This window comes from Thamnophis elegans, chromosome 10 (genome assembly GCF_009769535.1).
Source record: "Thamnophis elegans isolate rThaEle1 chromosome 10, rThaEle1.pri, whole genome shotgun sequence".
Lineage (NCBI taxonomy): Eukaryota > Metazoa > Chordata > Lepidosauria > Squamata > Colubridae > Thamnophis > Thamnophis elegans.
Genome location: NC_045550.1, coordinates 8141290 through 8160913, shown reverse-complemented (window position 1 = coordinate 8160913; position 19624 = coordinate 8141290). Strand labels below are relative to the sequence as shown.

At 42.1% G+C, this 19624-nt stretch overlaps 1 protein-coding gene across 2 annotated transcripts in view; it reads left to right on the top strand.

Annotated features, from left to right (window-relative positions):
* LOC116514396 (disintegrin and metalloproteinase domain-containing protein 9-like) overlaps positions 1–19014 on the top strand; it is a 42019-nt gene extending 23005 nt beyond the window's left edge. For both annotated transcript variants that reach the window (XM_032225972.1, XM_032225973.1), the window contains 9 exons: positions 2088–2283; positions 5105–5210; positions 7087–7261; positions 9231–9311; positions 13088–13193; positions 14403–14535; positions 16434–16527; positions 17320–17369; positions 18727–19014. In XM_032225972.1, the coding sequence (XP_032081863.1) occupies positions 2088–2283; positions 5105–5210; positions 7087–7261; positions 9231–9311; positions 13088–13193; positions 14403–14535; positions 16434–16527; positions 17320–17369; positions 18727–18940 (1155 nt within the window). In that variant the 3' untranslated portion in view covers positions 18941–19014. The remainder of the gene's footprint in view (positions 1–2087; positions 2284–5104; positions 5211–7086; positions 7262–9230; positions 9312–13087; positions 13194–14402; positions 14536–16433; positions 16528–17319; positions 17370–18726) is intronic.
* The last annotated feature ends 610 nt before the right edge of the window (positions 19015–19624 follow it).

Sequence of the window (19624 nt, the reverse complement as noted above, 5' to 3'; positions counted from 1 at the left end):
TGTGTATGTCTCATAACAAAGATTAGTTGCTGCTCAGAGTCACTTGATTGAGTTGGGCTTTCAAAAGAAATTACTGTATTTTTCGGAGTATAAGACGCACCTTTTTTCCTCAAAAAAGAGACTGGAAATCTGGGTGCGTCTTATACATCGAATACAGCCTTTTTTGCCTCCTGAAGCCCCGCTCTCTTCACAAAAATGGCCGTGCATACCCTTATGGAGGCTTTCAGAGAGCTGCTGGGGACTGGGAAGGGCAGAAATGAGAAAAAAATGTGCCATTTCCCCCCCCCCCAGCCCCCAGCAGCACTGTATAAGCCTCCATAAGGCTACACATGCAATTATTTTGTAAAAAAATGGGCCTGTTTTCAGGACAAATGGGCCATTTGTTGCTTGTTTTTGCCCCCACCCCCGCCCCCCAGGAACACTCTGCAAGCCCCCCTCCTTAAGGCTATTCATGCCTTTTATTTGAGAAAAACGGGCCCATTTTCGTGAAAAACGGGACATTTTGGGGAGGTTTCCACAGTGCAAAAATTTACTTTTTTTTCCTTTTGGAAAGCTCTTTAACTGATTGATGAGAATTAGATTGATCAAGTGCTGTGCCAGCAGAAACAAGTCTTAGGTGCTGCAGGTTGTCAGCGATTTCCTTCTCCAGCACATGGATAAATACACCTGGAAACATCTACCTACCTACTCTCTCTCTCCCTACCTACTGTATTTCTCTCTCTCTATCCCTCTACCTACCTACCTACCTACCTACCTACCTACCTACCTACTCTCTCGCTCCCTATCTACCTACTGTATTTCTCTCTCCCTCTCTCTCCGTCTATCTACTTACTTTTTAAAAAATTTGCTTCTTCAAAACCTTAGTGCGTCTTATACTCTGGTGCATCTTATACTCTGAAAAATACAGTAAATAAATAAAAAATTAGCTCACTGCTTCAGGCTTATTCTAATGAAAAGTTCAGTTTGAATGTATAACATACATACCATACTTTCTAGTTTTCCAATACATTATTTACATCCTCAGAAGGAGAAAGGAGGAGGGATGGAGAGAATGGAGAAAAGGAATGACTGAAAAATCCTACAGCTAGATATATGAAAATATATCTTTATGTCTCTATCTCTATATCTAGCTGTAGCTATCCTACTTGCTTCTTGGACTTTATCTCCCAGGTTCCCTACTCTAGTTGTAATTTTGTGGTCTGGATTAATTAATTAATTCACTTATTTATTTATACCCCTCCTTCCTCCCAAAACCTCAAGGAGACATCGATCCTTCTTCATAACAATAAATTATGCCAATTGTTCATCCATAATCATGTAGGGAGGCTCACCAGTTGCTGTCCCGTATTCAAGTAAGGACAATTGTACCAGCTGAGCTTGGTACTGAGGTACCATACAAATCAGCAATGATGATAGTCTAGTTCTGCTCACTCATGGACTGGTACATTTACATTTCAGTGTAGACATCTGGCTCTGCTCATACAGGCAATAAATGTTGGTTGTTGTGTGTAATATGATAGCATACGCCTGAAAGAGAAATATATCTTGTAGTTTTGGTTTGGTTTTTCTGCGTGACCCGACAAACGTGCTCCTGACAAAAGCGCACTGACAAAACCGCAGCGACAAAACCGTGACGTCGAAATCGTGCCCACAACAGCGCGCTGACAAAACCGCGCCCACAAAAGCATGATTAGGGTTAAGGTAAGGGTTAGGGTTAGGGTTAGATTCAGGGTTAGGGTTAGGGTTATTACGTTGTTTTTGCGTTGTTTGTTGATGGCACGCTTTTGTCGGCGTGCTGTTGTGGGCGCGATTTCAACATCGTGGTTTTCTCGCCGCGGTTTTCTCGCCACGGTTTTGTCGTGCGTGCATTTGTGGGTGAACCGTTTTTCTGTACAATTAGTAGTATGATCATTGGCACACTGTTCTAGTAGTTTGGCCCAGGAACTATCCCAACCTCTTTCTTTTTCACAAATCTCTTTCTCCTTCTCTCCTGTCATTAAAGGCATACGAATGGTTTATGGTTTATTGAATGTTGTCAACGTGTTGCAATTAGAAACTAATAAAATCAATAAAACTCTGTTTTCAAGTTCAAGGTAGCAGGAGTGGAGTGTCGGCCAAAATCAAATACCTGTGATCTCCCTGAATATTGCAATGGGACCTATTATGACTGTCCGGAAGATGTGTATGTCATGGATGGCTACCCTTGTAATAATATGAAAGATTACTGTTACAGTGGAATTTGTGAGAGTTACGATTCTCAGTGTGAATCCCTCTTTGGAAAAGGTAAGGTTTGAATCATTTGTGATCGATAGAACCGATAATTAAACTGGCAGGCGTTATATAGAAAATGTCCATATATTGGAATGTAAATGATTGTTATTTTGAAATGTTTTTTTATTCCAATAGTAAAGAATATATGTAACTTGGTGTTCTGTCCCCCCTCCTTTGCTCGTTCAAAGACGACAGGCGGACAGGTTTAAAAGGAAATAACTTTATCAGCCTCGGCTCACGCTGGCTGCGAGCCCAAAAATAAACATAAATAAAGTCTCTGGCAAGAAGATAACAGAATGCAAAACAAAGATCTCTTACGGCAGAACCAGGTGTCCAGAAAGAAAGCAAATCACTTCTCCAAGTGTCTCTTTGAATCAGGATTACAGAAAGCAAACCACTTATCCAAATGCCTCTCACAAACAAACCACGACCGATGAACAATGAACGTTGACTTCTGCAACCAGGGCGTGGCACCATCAGTCCTTTTATCTCCAGAAGACCACACTAATGAGCCCCAGCTGCATTGTTATTCCTTCACCCCGACTCAACTCACAGCAAACTTCTGCTGAGTCACAACACTTGGGGTTGATCAGTTTGGGTTCTTGGTGTTCTACAAGCTTGGCTGCTTTCCTGTCAAACTCAAGGCCCAGGGGCTGGATTCAGCCCATGGGGTACTTAGATCTGCCCCTTGGGGCCACCCTAGAAACAGTGAAGGACTGGCCCGCAGTGCCTCTTTCAGCGAAAATGGAGCTTGGGAAGGCTGTGCACAGCCTTTCTGAGCTTCGTTTTCACTGGCAGAAGGTTGCAGGAGGCTGTTGCAGCCAAAATGGATCTCGGGAGCCTGTTTTCACTGGCAGAGTGCTTGGGCAGCTGCGGGTACCCCCAGCACGAGTGACAACGAGCTGGCCACACCCACCCTGGCCCCCCAAGGTCAAACACAACCCTGATGCGGCCCTCAATGAAATCGAGTTTGACACCCCTGCTATAGATGTTTTGTCACCAGACAAGGTAATATAATCAATATGGGGGAGAATGAGCTTTGCTAGTTGTTTATATGTAGTAGCGTGCCCTGTCAGTCTTGTTTGAGGGGTGGTTACTTTCTTCATAGTTTCTTAGTTAGGATATTGTTCCTCCCCCATTGTTTATCTGGAATTGTTTCCTGTTTGTTTGGGTGTTGGTTGCTAAACAGGATGTTTCCTTCCTTCCTTAACTTTTAGTTAAGTCATTTAAATACAAGTAGGTTTAGGTTTATTGACATTTGTATGCCACCCACCCCCTAGGGACTCTGGGCAGCTTACAGACAAAACAAGGAGACATATAAAAACTAAAATAAAAATACAATTTTTAAAATTACACAACATACATTTACGGAAGGCCGGAAGAGTAGTAAGGTTCCGGATCTCTACATGGAGATCATTCCATAGGACCAGGGCAGCAACAGAGAAAGGTAGTCCTCAACTTACAACCATTCATTAAATGACCATTCAAAGTTACAACTGACCTGAAAAAAAGTGTCTTAAGACTGTTTTTCACACTTATGACCATTGCAATACCCCCACGGTCACTTGATCAAAATTTGGGTGATTGGCAACTTGTTCATATATTTATGATAGTTGCAGTTTCCTGGGGTCATGGGATGACATTTTGTGGACTTTCTGACAAGTAAAGTCAATGGGGAAGCCAGATTCATTTAACAACGGTGACAGGAAAAGTAATAAAATAGGGCAAAATTCACAACTGTCTCCCTTAGCGACAGCCCAAAAAAATTTGGGCTTCCTTTGTGGTCCTAAGTCGAGAAATAGCTGAGGTTCATTGATGAGGTTGTTTCTATATGTGCTGATGGATGGTTTCTCAGAATGCCAAGCTTCCACCTTCCCTGTGGAACGACCTACCCGTAGAGATCCGGACCCTCCCCATTCTCTCGGCCTTCCGAAAAGCCACAAAAACCTGGCTGTTCCGGCAGGCCTGGGGCTGTTGACTTCAGGAATGAGGTCCAGCCCCACCCAGATTGAGTGTATGGTGCATTGTTTTTAAATTGTTTCTTTTTAAATTGTTCTTTATTTTAACTTCTTATATTAACTTTTTCTGTAAGCTGCCCGGAGTTCTACGGGATTGGGCGGCATATAAATCTATTAAAAGTTAAAGTTCCAGGAATTTTTGAATTTGGATTGATGTAAAACAATGCCGTTTTCCGATTGAAACTGTGATTGAGTTTTTCTGCGTTGAGAAATTAAAGAATTTTTGTCATGTCTTCTGCCTGCCAGTTTATGTCCCTGGGTGCATTCTGCTGATTTTCTACCTGTCTATCTTAAATAATGTGTGTTTATATTGTACGTTGTTGAAGATTCCCTTTCTTTGGGCTTCCTTAAGTGATTTTATGGGGATTTATGTCCTCTGGGGATGTCAAGAGGCGTGACCCGACAAAAGCGCAAACGTCATAAGCGCGCCAACAAAACCGCGGTGCTAAAACCGCGATGTCAAAAGCGCGTCGACAACAGCGCGCCGACAACAGCGCGCCGACAGAAGCGAGATTTAAGGTAAGGTAAGGTTTAGGGTTAGGTTTAGGTTTAGGGTTAGGTTTAGGGTTAGGTTAGGGTTAGGTTTAGGGTTAGGTTTAGGGTTAGGTTACAGCATGCTTCTGTCGGCGCGCTGTTGTCGGCGCACTTCAGGGCTCATTCGTCGCTCATTCATCGCGCGGTTTTGTCGGCGCAGTTTTGTCACCGCGGTTTAGTCAGGTGTGCTTTTGTCATTCGCGCATTTGTGGTGGAACCGTCAAGAGGATGTAGCGAATTATCCTCAACATAGAATTAATGAAGTTTCATTTATTTTGTAGGAGCAAAGAAAGGACCAAATGTTTGCTTTGAAAGAGCCAATAGCAAAGGAGACAGATTTGGCAATTGCGGAATGAAAGGGTCATATTTTGTAAGATGTTCTCAAGCGTAAGTAATCAGAAAAAATGTTTTATATTCTGAAGACACATTCAGACTAAACGACTCCATGCACACTCGGTCAGGGATTAAGTCCCACTGAACTGAATGCTCTTATTTGGATAATAGGCAACATGATTCAGAATCACACCTCTGCACTCTTTCTTCCTTGGTGACTCATGCTCTCGTCACCTCAAGGCTTGATTACTGTAATGCGCTCTACATGGGGCTGCCCCTGCAAAGTGTTCGGAGACTACAGTTGGTCCAGAATGCAGCCGCGCGAGTGATATCGGGTGTACCTAGATACACCCATGTTACACCCATCCTCCGCGAGCTGCACTGGCTCCCTATTGGTCTCCAAACGCGCTTCAAGGTGCTAGTCATCACTTTTAAAGCCCTACATGGCTTAGGACCTGGATATCTGAGAGACCGCCTCCTGCCACATACCTCCCAATGGCCGATAAGATCTCACAGGTTGGGCCTTCTCCGGGTGCTGTCGACTGGACAATGCCGGCTGGCGGTCCCTCGGGGGAGGGCCTTCTCTGTAGCTGCTCCGGCCCTATGGAACGATCTACCCATAGAGATTCGGACCCTTCCCACTCTCTCGGCCTTCCGAAAAGCCACTAAAACCTGGCTATTCCAGCAGGCCTGGGGCTGTTGACTTCACGAACGAGGTCCAGCCCCACCTAGACGGAATGTATGGTGTGTTGTTTTTAAATTTGTTTCTCTTTTTTATTTTTAACTTTTATCTTGTTCCTGTAAGCCGCCCGGAGTCCTACGGGATTGGGCGGCATATAAGTTTATTAAATTACTAAAATTACTAAATTAATTCCTTTTCCTTCTACTTCTAAAGAAACATACCAACAGCCTACATCACTAAGACAAAATTTCCTATTAGAGATAGTCCTCAATTTACAACAGTTCATTTAGTGACTGTTCAAAGTTACGACAGCACTGAAAAAAGTGACTTACAACTGTTTTTCACATATAACCTTTGCTGCAGCCCGATGGTCACATGATCAAAATTCAGATGCTTGGGAATTGACTCACATTTATGACTGTTGTAGTATTCAGGGGTCATGTGATCATCTTTTGCAATCTTCAGACAAGCAAAGTTAATTGGAAAACCAGATTCACTTAATAGCTGTGTTACTAATAGCAATAGCAATAGCAGTTAGACTTATATACTGCTTCATTGGGCTTTCAGCCCTCTCTAAGCGGTTTACAGAGTCAACATATTGCCCGCACAGTCTGGGTCCTCATTTCACCCATCTCGGAAGGATGGAAGGCTGAGTCAACCTTGAGCCGGTGAGATTAGAACCGCTGAACTGCAGATAACAGTCAGCTGAAGTGGCCTGCAGTACTGCACCCTAACCACTGCGCCACCTCGGCTCTTAGTACTTACTAATTTAAGAACTGCAGTGATTCAGTTAACAACTGTGGCAAGAAAGATTGTAAAATGGAGTATGTACTAACTAACATGGCAGAGTGAGAGTGAGTGTGAGAGAGAGATGCTGTGAAGGTTGTATGTGCAGGCATTGGTCACAAAATTACTTTTTCAACATTGTCGTAACTGAACCGTCACTGCTCAAAGTGGTTGCTAAGTGAGGACTATCTTGCCTTCCATTGTTGGCCAAGAAGATCTGAATGTATTAAAGTTGATAAGCTGTTATTTTTTCCTACTTATAGATTTACATCTTTTTGCTCAACATTGATTTTTATAGACCTTAAGTCTAGTGAACAAAATCTTGAAAAATCATGTACTCAATATTAGAACTTGGAAGATAGCATTTTGTATTTATCATACTGCTTCACAATTCCTTACTTATGTATGTATATCATATTATTACATTAATTATTACAATAATTAATATTATTACATTTGCAGCAACAGTTTATGTGGCAAGATTCATTGTACATCTTTCAAGCAAGAGAATCTCCCGTCCGAGTTGTATTTCCAGACTCAAGATGGAATTTCATGTGTAACCACTGAATTTGATCTAGGATCAGATATTCCCGATCCAGCACTGGTTAATAAAGGCACTTCTTGTGCTGAAGGAAAAGTAAGAGTTCTCTGCATCTTACAAATGTGTAGCCTATGTGAATCACACCTTGCTTTATTGAACGAGTCACTGGCTGAGTTTGCACTTGGCACTAAGTTATGATTTGTTATGTTAATTTGTTACTCCTAAGCGTAAATCATGATGGGCTGAGTATATTCCTTATGCTGGCCAAAAATCAAGAAACCATGTTATTATTTAATATAAAACTTTATACAAAATTCAACAAGATTTTCCAGTTGAGAAGCTGTACTACCTCTTCATTCCCTGCTAGGAGTTGTAATAAATACTTCAGCAACATTGCTACACTTTCAAAGAAGTGGGGGATAAAGTTAAAATCACTACCATGGGTAAATAAGCCCAATTATTAGAATTTGGGGAGATTTCATTCACTTACTCCCTCACTCATTCAATCATTCAGTTTTTATTGACATATTAGCATCTGGCCTCTGCAAGGTTACCCATGTTCTAATGTCTCACAAAGAAGATCAACAAAGAATTATCCTCAGGAATTTATAATCCTGCCTCCATGATTCTGGAGGCTGAGGGGCTGTTTATATACTATTCATTGTAGGTTGCCTGTTCTGTATATTGTACAAAACTATCCAATGTTGTTTGTAAACTGTCTCTATAGTGTAATGTTACACTAATAGACAATAGCAATAGCAATAGCAGTTAGACTTATATACCGCTTCATAGGGCTTTCAGCCCTCTCTAAGCGGTTTACAGAGTCAGCATATTGCCCCCAACAACAATCCGGGTCCTCATTTTACCCACCTCGGAAGGATGGAAGGCTGAGTCAACCCTGAGCCAGTGAGATTTGAACAGCCAAACTGCAGAACTGCAATCAGCTGAAGTAGCCTGCAGTGCTGCATTTAACCACTGCGCCACCTCGGCTCTTGCAGGAGAGAAGACACAAGTAATGACATGTGCATAATGATGTAATCATGGAAACATGACAAATTTACTTGTAGATTGAGACAAGTACATAATTGTATTTGCATGCTGACATTATTGTGCATCATTTGTCATCACTGAGTTGCGTTGGGAATATTGCCAATTACTCTTTGCTTCAACAGATGAAGCTTAAAAGAACCTATATTACATCATTTGGGACTTGATCAAGGATGGGTTCCTGCCAGTTCTGACCTCTTCTATGGAAGAGGTTCCACAAATCTACAGTGCTGTTTAGAACCGGTTCCAGCTCCCTCCCGCAGCCCATGCACACATCATCAAGATGAAGAGCGAGAGGAGGAATTCTGGGAGTTGAAGTCCACAAGTCTTAAAGCTGTCAAGTTTGAACACCCCTGGGGTTTTATTTTTCTAAAGGGTTAGGGGTGCAAGGGTCTTGTAACTTGACAGCTTTAAGACTTGCGTGCTTCAAATGCCAGAGTTTCTGAGCCAACATTTTGGTTGCTAAGCAAGAGCGTTGTTAAGTGAGTTTCACCACATTTTACAAGTTGGCCACTCCCACTCGGTCACATGGTTGGCAAGCCACTCCCACCCAGTCACGTGGCCGGCAAGCCACTCCGACAAAGCAGGCCACACCTACAGAAGAGGTTCTAAAAAATTTGAAACCCACCACTGGACTTGATCCACGCTTAATTTTAAACTGTAAACTGTAAGTTCCAAATCATCGTGGCTAGATTTATACCTGTGTCAAGCTGAACCCAGACAAATTATATTGTTGCATGATGACAGAGATGTAAGATTCACTTTTCTCCCATTTCCAACATCATAATTTTAGGCTTAGATTTGTCCATCTTTTTTGTCCATGTTCTTTAAGAAGCTCTGTAAGAATTCAGTATTAAATCACTATTCACCTTGGGGAAGACCATCAGGCTAAATTTTGTTTAGAGTTACTCTTGAACCTGATGACAGTCTCTTCTTGGTACCTTTTGTGCATTTGCAGATAAAACATGCTTTGAAAGACCATTCTGAAAAAAAAAAACCATTTTCCCGTCTTTTTTAGGCTTGTATTGATTATACGTGCGCAAATGCAAGTTTGCTGGGTTACAACTGTGACATACAGAAAAAGTGTAATGGTCGGGCGGTAAGTTAAAATATTATGATGATGATAATTTTCACAAAATTATAATAACCAATAGCAATAGCAATAGCAGTTAGACTTATATACCGCTTCATAGGGCTTTCAGCCCTCTCTAAGCAGTTTACAGAGTCAGCATATCGCCCCCACAGTCTGGGTCCTCATTTCACCCACCTCGGAAGGATGGAAGGCTGAGTCAACCCTGAGCCGGTGAGATTTGAACAGTCAAACTGCAGAACTGCAGTCAGCTGAAGTAGCCTGCAGTGCTGCATTTAACCACTGCGCCACTTCGGCTCTAAGTATCTTAGCAGAGATAGTCCTCAACGTACGACCACAATTGAGCCCAAAATTTATGTTGTTGAGTGAGACATCTTAATAAGTGAGTTTTGCTCCATTTTATGACCTTTCTTGCCACAGTTGTTAAAGGAATCATTTCAATTGTTAACTTAGTAGCACGTTGTTAAGTGAAACTGGCTTCCCCATTGACTTTGCTTGTCAAAAGGTTACCAAAGGAGATCACATGACCTTGGGACACAGCAATGCGCATAAATATGAACCAGATGCCAAGCGTCTACATTTTGATCACATGACTATGGGGATGCGGCAATGGTCACAAGCCACTTTTTTCAGTGCTGTTGTAACTTTGGTCACTAAACAAAGTGTTGTAAGTCGAGGATTATCTATAGTACAACTACTGAATATGTATCATTGCTTTCTTTAAAAATGCTGAGTGGAGTATCAGCAGTATTATGGTAGTTCTTTGTAGCATTTCTACCCATTCATTTATGAGACATTATACCACAACCTAAGTACTACCTCATCTCGAGAACATATATGTGGGACATGTTTCTTTTATTCAATAAATTTATTATTTATTTATTATTAAAATTTATATGCCGCCCAATCCCGTAGGACTCCGGGCGGCTCACAAAAGAAGAAAAAAGAAAGAAAGAAAAAAATAAGAAAAGACAGTTTAAAAATACAAAACCACATGCATTCATTCTAACTGGGGCTGGACCTTAACATGATTTCAACAGCCCCAGGTCTGCCGGAACAGCCAGGTTTTAACAGCTTTCCTGAAGGCAAAATATTTTGCATTGTAAGAAACATAGGCTACACTTAGAAGTTTTGTCAAATGAGAAAGTATGTTGTGAGATCACAACTCAAACCCCACCCTTTATGGCAGGGATGTCAAATTCGCAGCATCATGTCGTCACATGACTTATCATGACTCCCCCCCCCTTTTGCTAAACCCGGGGTCGCCTTGGCTAGCTTGTGATACATCTGGCCCGCACACTGCGAGTTTAACACCCCTGCTTTATGGGTTTGCATGCAACATTCATAGGTAGTATAACAGGGGTGGGTTTCAACCGGTTCGCGGCGGTCCCTGCGAACCGGTTGGTCGGCGAACCCGGAAGTAAGTAACTTCCGGGAACGGCGAAGGGCCCAGCCGCCCGCCCGCGCTCCTTACCCGGTTTTGACGAGTTCTGCGCTTCCACGCATGCGCAGGACGCATACAGCGCCTGCGCGATCCTCCAGGAGCAGCTGGAGCCTCGCAAAGACGCTAGTAAGCATGCGTGCGCCACGCGCGTGCACGAGGACGCCGCCGGCCCCGTTCCAACCGAACCGGTTGGAATGGGGCGTGAAACCCACCCCTGTAGTATAAGCACAAACAGTGTGAATCTGCATGACAATGTTCGATGCATGCTTTAACATTTGCTTCCCTTTTCCTCACTTTAGATGCCCACAGCAAGTTAAAATGTTTACATTCTGCTTTTTCCCCCCCTCAAAGAAACAAATCCTTATTTTCCTTATTTTTTCCATTTTTAAATATGCCAAGTTCAGAAATAACGGGAAAGCTAGTCATACAAGAAACAAATTTCATGGGAAAATCAATTCCCATATTGTCATAGGAAAACAATAGTTTTTTTCTTCCCTATGACAATATGGTAATTGTGGACATTATCTTTAGTCACTAACAAAACAAGAGTTGGATGGAAACCAGGAGGTCCTGTCAATGGTGTGCTGGAACTGGTTCACATGGACTAATGAGAGATGTTACATTTACTGGAATTTTGCAAGATAGTTGATGAGAAGAGACCTCCAATGCCAGCTCAATCATTGTTTAGAAGCCGTTGGTGTAGTGCGTGACCTGACAAATGCGTGCACGACAAAAGCGCGCTGACGAAACTGCGGCGACAAAACCGCGACCTCACAAACGTGCCCACAACAACGCGCCGACAAAACCGCGCCCACAAAAGCGCGATTTCAGTTAAGGTAAGGGTTAGGTTCAGGGTTAGGTTTAGGGATTTCAGTTAAGGTAAGGGTTAGGTTCAGGGTTAGGTTTAGGGATTTCAGTTAAGATAAGGGTTAGGTTTAGGGTTAGGCTTAGGGTTAGGGTTAGGGTTAGAACTCATGGTTATTACTTGTTTGTTGAAAGCGTGCTTTTGTCGGCGCGCTGTTGTGGGTGCGCTTCTGCGCTCATTCGTCGGCGCGATTTAGAACTCACGGTTTTCTCGCCGCGGTTTTGTCGGTCGCGCTTTTGTCGAGCGTGCATTTGTCGGTGAACCGGTGTAGTGCTGCCAACACTGTAATGGAGCCAACAGAGTTGCTTGTTAAATATTGATCTCCATACCACACCACTGCTTCCCATCCAAAAGAGGGGTCCATATGATAGGATGCACAGCACGCGAGAGAAACTGTGGAGCTGAGTTGATTATTGCCTATATCTCACTTTTGATATTCAGCTGTTAATAGAATTCTTTCGTAATGGCATTTGAGTTCTTCGACAATAAAATTCCTTAGAAGATGTGCATAGATTCTTGCATGCCTGTGTGGGGGGAAAAACAGAATACCCTAAGCCAGGGGTAGTCAACCTTTTTATACCTACCGCCCACTTTTGTATCTCTGTTAGTAGTAAAAAAAAATTAACTGCCCACCGGTTCCATGGTAATGGTGATTTATAAAGTAGGGAAGTCACTTAAATTTGGGAAGTTGGAGGGGGGGAAGGAGGTGGGGGGTTGGGGGAGAGGGGGGGGGAGGGAGGGATATATACTAGGTTAGATACGATGTGTTAGATTTCAATGTGACTTCACATGTATACTGTTTTTCTTTAATTTCTCTGTAAAAATAGGATAAGTTAAGTACATTGACATATAGTAGAAATACACCAAGGGGAGAAGGAGTGGGATAGAAGAAAGATGGGTAGAGAGGGCGGGAGAGAGGATGGGAGGGAGGGTGAAAAGGAAGGGAGGGAGTGGATCGGGAGAGAGGAGTGGTAGAGGGGGAGGGGAAGTAGGGTAGAGGGGGATGATGGAGGGAAGATAGAAAGTTGGAGGGGGGTGGAAGAAAGAGGTGTACGGAGAGTGGAAGAGGTATATTGGGTTTCTATTTTGGGGGGGTATTGTTGACAAGAGGAATTGCTGCGATTATTGTTTAATGTTGTATGGCGTTGGCTATGCACAGTATATATGTGAGTGTATGAAAATGAAAAAATGGAAAATAAAAAACATTATCTAGAAAAAAAAAAGTAGTAAAATTTTTTTAACTGCCCACCGGTTCCACGGTAATGGTGATTTATAAAGTAGGGAAGTCACTTAAATTTTAAAAAGGAAAGTGCTTCAATATCGGACAAAACCCGTACCATGAAAGCTGGAACGCCCACTAGTGGGCGGTAGGGACCAGGTTGACTACCACTGCCCTAAGCCTAATATTATTGCAATTTCTATAACCTCTTTAAAAGTTGTAATTTCATTATTTTGTTTCTTTTTTTGTTCCTGTAGGTGTGTAACAACAAAGGCAATTGCCACTGTGATCCTGGATGGGCACCTCCTTTTTGTCATGAGTCTGGCTATGGGGGCAGCATAGATAGTGGCCCAACACATATAGGTATCAAGAATCATTCCTCTTTCTTACATTCCATCTGATATTGCTCACTTTTGAACTCTAATGTTGCACCTTTTAAGGTAGCCTTATGTCTTATTTGACGAAAGTTACATTCGTCTTAAAGTGAATAACTGTCACCTCATTGAATTACTGTCCAAAAAAAAATGCCTAGTTTAAAAATGAAGACCAGGAACAAAAGTCAGGATAGCCTTTTCTACTCTAGTTTCTATTGAAATTAATTATCTTTAAAATCTGAATCTATAGCTGTAACTTGACATATGCCCATTTTAGAAGTGTGAGTCTTTTATTTTTGGAAGATGAGCTTCTCCTTTCTTGGAATTTTTTTATATATACAGTGGTGCTTAAATGTTTGCAAACCATTCTGAATTTTCAATATTTCTGCTCAATGTGTATGGAGATTCTCAGCCATCCAGGTCATAGTTGTCCCAAAGGTGTTTTTTCAAGAGGTAACTGGTTTTTCTGATTTTTCTTTGAATTCAAGGAAAAAGCAGAAAGTCCAGTTGTCTCTTGAAAAAATACCTTTGGGATATTGCTGCTTAAACATGACCTAAAACATGAGCTGTCCTCTGCACAAGTCCTAAAACTAGAAAAAGAGATTCCAATTAAACAATGGGGTCCAAATATTATACTTGTTCATTTATTTATTGAAGAAAATTAGCCAGAAATGCATATTTTATCTTGCTGGGAAGTCAAACCTTCCTTCTTGGATCTGGGTATTGGACCTGGGTACTTGAGAGACCGCCTGCTGCCAATTGCCTCCCAAAGACCCATTAGATCGCACAGGGCTGGCCTCCTCCGGGTTCCATCCACCAGCCAATGCCATCTGGCTACGACCCGGGGGAGGGCCTTCTCTGTTGCAGCTCCGGCCCTTTGGAACGAACTCCCCGCGGAGATTCGGACCCTCACCTCTCTCCTGGCCTTCCGAAAAGCCGTTAAAACCTGGCTGTGTCGGCAGGCCTGGAGTTGATGAGCTCCCCTCCCCTCTCGACAGGTGTGGTTGTTGGTCATTTTAATATGTTTATTTTGTACTTGTATGTTTCCCCTTCCTGTTTAAGTTGTTCGCCGCCCTGAGTCCCTTTAGGGAATAGGGCGGCATATAAATAAAATAAAACTTAAACTTAAAACTTCTTGTAGCCCCACTGTCCAATTTCTACATTTAAATAAGCGTACAATGCTTATTTTCTTTCTTAGATACATCCCTTCGAGATGGTCTTCTTATATTTTTTTTACTTGTGTTGCCTATATTAATTCTACTTGCAATTGCATTTGTCAAGAGGAAAGAAATTAAAAGGCGTCTCTTCAGAGAACGTAGAAGACATCAAAGGTACAAAATTCGTGCAATTGATAATATTGAGAACGGAACATATCTACGCAAGGTTAAGTCAAAAATTCAAAATACAAAACACGATTTAGAATCTTTGTGATCTTCAAAGACAAACTAAATGTTGTGGTGCAAGCCATTCAGAAACAAACTTCACTGACTTCAGTGGAACCTACAAAATAAATACTAAATAAAATATAAAAAGGTCAAAGCCTTTTGAAAGGATACCCTTACATGATTAGCAATAGGTGACAATGGGAGAAAAATTTAGAGAGATTTCTAGGAATGTTGGGAGTAAAACTTGAAAAAGAGATGGCAATCTAGAAAAATAATATCATTTTCATAATTTTTATCCAGGTATTATTGGCAAGCCTGAAGAAGCAAGCTCTGTTTAAGGTTTTAAATTGGCCTTTGTCCAGATAGGAGACAAGGAAGAGATATTATTTTCCTAAAACCAAACTCAGATAATAATATTCAGACAATTCATTCCCTGCAATGTAATACTTTGGCTTTTAATTTTTTTAAAAAGAAAAATGCCTTAGAAAATATTAGGAAGTAACTTCTCATAGTGCTAGTCACAGAGCCAGCATAAATAGACAAAAAAATTCAATTGGATAATTCTCCAAGAATGGTTAGCCCTTTCTCAGATCCTGATTTGGTTACTGATTCTACAAATTATGATTCCTCTAATACCAACTACGATCATTTCAGTAGAAAAATATATTTGCTCTTTTTTTTTAAAGTAAATATTTTAGGCCAGTAATTCTCAACCTGTGGTCTATGGACCCCTGGGAGGGGGGCGCTGTCATAGTCGGTTCGCAAAAGCTTGAAGAAATGCTATGAGTTAAATTTTGAGTTAAGTTTTGGAGATCCATGGCCACAAAAGGTATTCCAAGGGAAAGATCTGTGGTGAAAAAAAGGTTGAGAACCATGTTTTAGATATTGGTAGTGCTTCAGTGGTGGGTTTCAAAAATTGTTCGAACCTACTCTGTGGGTGTGGCCTCCTTTGTGGGAGTGGCTTGCCGCCCATGTGACCGGATGGGAGTGGCTTGTTGCCCATGTGACCGGATATGAAGATGTCAGCGACACTTGTCAGAACCACCTTAAATTACCTCACACACAGCACTGGCATGCATAAGAATAGGATGTAAACTTGTTCTTTAAAAGGCATCTTTGGTTTGCGTTAAAACAACGTCAACACACGCAATGTTCTGATTGCACCACAAACGCAGTAGTCATCCTTACCTTTCACAGAGGCACTGAGTTTTATAAATATGAGCATGATAGTGTAGAATAATCATATCCAAGGACCAGTGGTGGGTTTCAAAAAAATTTGGAACCTCTTCTGTAGGTGTGGCCTGCTTTCCGGGTCCACTGGTGGAACCTCTTCTAACCGGTTCGGTAGATTTGACGAACCGGTTCTACCGAATAGGTGCAAACTGGTAGGAACCCACCTCTGGTCCAAACATTTTGAATTTCTAACCCAATGGCTATCTAGCCACTGAAGAAGGGCCTACCAACCCACTTAGTACTTTCAATATTCAAGTTGTTCAAGTTGATTCTTCTGACATTCAATTGGAATCTGCTTTACTGTAATCAATGATGTTCAATCTGGGGCAATTAAAAAAAGGGTCTGACCCTTATTCTACGTTACAGCTTTCAAGATTTGAAGTGTTATCATAACTTTCTTCAGTTATCTTTTCTGAAAACAACATTCCAATTTCTTTGATCTTTCCACTTCCTTGATCATCATCATGGCTCTTTACTTAATCTGTTTGTCTGAATCTTTCTAAAAGTTTATTATCTAGTCATCTACTTCCACATTTACTAGCTGGGAAATACTACAAGATGGGTGTTTATGTTTATATAATTTTAACTGTTTCTTTGAATTGCTCTTTAAGGACTGAAAATGCACAGCAGAGAAGACCATTACCTACAAACCAGAATAACAATCCGCGTGAACCAAATCCACAAGAGGAAAAAAATAGAAGGCCGGTAAGAATGCACTTTCAATTATAATGTCCACTTTAAGTAATTTCCACCAATAAAAGTCTTTTAGTACAAAATATCAGCTGTGCATTTCCCCCCCCCCTTAATTAATTAATATCTATTCAGAAATTTAGTTTGCAGACTTTAGAACAACAGTATTTTGCTGGATTGTAAACATGAGCATGGGGGAGCAACAGCTCAGCAGTTAAAAGATGCTGAGCTTGTCAGCTGGAAAGCTGGCAGTCCAGGTTCAAGACCCAAACACCACGCAATGGGTGAATTTCCATTCCTTGCCACAGCTTCTGCCCAATTGAAAGCATGCAAATGTGACTAGACAAATAGATACCACTTTAGTGGGAAGGTAATAGAGTTCTGTGTGCTTCAGCATGCAGTCATGCTGGTCACATGACTGTGGAAGTGTCTTCCGACAACGCTGGTTCCCTTGGCTAAGACAGAAGTTCCCAACCTCTGGCCCATGGCATGCCAGAAACAGGGCCGCACAAACAACTGAGGTCCCATCCATGGGATGCAGGCAGCACCTGTAATCATGTGTCCCTCCCCCCACCATTCCATGGAAAAATGGCTCCACGGAACTGTTCCCTGATCCCACAAAGGTTGGAGGCTAATGGGCTAAGAAAACAGATGAGCACAAGCCCATAAGGTCAGACTGGCAGCCCTGAAGATGCTCCCAAAATGGCTTGAGTGCTGCTACAGACATGACAGGGAAAACCTTTACCGTTATCTTTGTAAACATAAGCATGAGATTTATTTATTTGTTTGTTTATTCATCTTTTTCAGCCTACTTCAAATTCGGGAATCTTTACAATATCTCACTTTCCAACTTCAAGGTTTGTACTTTTTGATGTAACCTTTCAGCAGAACCACATACAGTATGTGGCTTAAGTGGTTCCACCACAAAACCGCGAAGCCCTTATCCGCGCCGATATAAGTGCGGAGGCAAATCCGCGCCATCCGAAGCACTAAGGAAAACACGACCCTACCGCGGTGACATAACCTCGGAGGCCAAATCCGCGCCTTCCGAAGCACTCAGCACCCTAAACCTAACCCTAAACCTAACCCTAACCCTAAACCTAAACCTAACCCTAAAGCAAACCCCTAAACCTAATCCTAACCCTTACCTTAATTTAAACCGGCTTTCTGCCGCCGCGCTGTTTTAAAGTGCCCTTCGGTCACCGCGCTGTTGTCGCGGCAGTGATGACGTGCAGTGATGACGCACGGTGATGATGTCGCGGCTTTAGCGACGTGGTTTTATCACCGCTATTTTGATGAGCGCGGTTATGTCGTACCATGGGCTTAAGTACAGGGTGAACATGTTAAAAACTAGAGGTGGGGATTTTTTTTTGCAACAGAGTGTCGGGACTGCATGCTCTAAAGCAATTTATTGCAGCCACATGAGAGTAATGGCTAGAAACGGAAGCTGGCGTTCACCATTAAGTTCAAACTGTCTCCAGTGATAAGCACAGTTTTCCTGGGTAATGAAGTGTAGTGGTTAAGGAGTGGGAAGCCTTCATCCAAGGTCTCCTCTGAACCACAGAGTTCACTGGGTGATTTTGGGTCAGTTACTCTCTTTCAATCCAACAGTGTTCATCAGTGGTGGGATTCAGCCAGTTCGCACCACTTCGGGAGAACCAGTTGTTAACTTTCTGAGCAGTTTGGCGAACTGGTTGTTGGAAGAAATCATTAGGGCAGAGAACTGGTTGTTAAATTATTTGAATCCCACCACTGGTGTTTATATTGTAGGAATCTGAAGGCCTTGAAGCATCAAGGAAACTAGAACCTCAGTAAATAAATAATAGTTCATATAGGCACTTCATACATTCATATGTTTTAGTCATCTGAATGTACTTCATTCATGTCTGACACAATGGTTTAAGGTGGACCTTATTTCAATAGCTGAAGTCAAAAATTGTTTAAGGTAACTTGAAGATGAAGGCTTAGCTCAACTAGCAGAACAAATTCATACTTGTTTCCAAGTTCAGATAGGGCATTGCTACATGCATGTAGTTACCTCAAATCAACTTCCTTGCACTGCAGTGCTTAGTCTCTTTGAGGGTGATGGGTAGTTCAAAAATGTGAAATAGAAGTAAATAAAAATAAAAATAAGTAGTTCTTTTTCAGGGCTGTTTGTACCTGCCAAAACCTGAAATACTTATCCACAGACTGTTTTCTTCTCTGGTTTTTTAGGCCACCAGTACAAAATCAATTTGTTCCACCTCAACAACGGCCTCCCGTACGACCACCAATGTCACAAAGACCTCCTGTACGACCACCAATTCCACAACATCCTCCTTTAAGACCACCAATTCCACAACATCCTCCATTAAGACCACCTATTCCACGGAACACACCTTTAAGACCACCAATCCCACAAAAACCTGTCTTCTCTCCTCCATCTTGAGGACTTATATAACGACACGTACTCTATGCCACTAGGAAAAATATCGTATTAGTGAAATGAATTAAAATTTTATTTTTAGAAATATACAAAGACCTCAGATCAATTTCTAAAACAGGATTAAAATTAAACTACCAAATCATTATTTAGGAAAGAAAATGCTGCCTTAATTATTAGACTACAGGATATTGCTTTTACGAGTAATATCTCATACCAGTAAAAACCTTTTACCCTAACATAGGGCCAAACTAGATATTGTAGTAAATGTGATCAGAAACCTTGTCAGACTTACAAAATATAGGACACGTTTGTGCAATTTTTATTAGAAGAACTGAGGCTTTTCTTTAGTTGTGGGCCCAATGAGATTCCTTCCTTCCTTTCTCTCCTCACTCCTAACCAGGGGTGAGTTTCAACCGGTTCGTGGCGGTCCCTGCGAACCGATTGGTCGGCGAACCCGGAAGTAAGTAACTTCCGGGAACGGCGAAGGGCACACCCACCCGCCCGTGGTTCTTACCCGGTTTTGACAAGTTCTGCGCTTCCACGCATGTGCAGGACACATACAGCGGCTACGCGATCGTCCAGGAGCAGCTGGAGCGTCGCGCAGACGCTAGTACGCATGCGTGCACCGCGCATGTGCACGAGGACGCCGCCAGCCCCGTTCCAACCGAACCGGTTGGAACGGGGCGA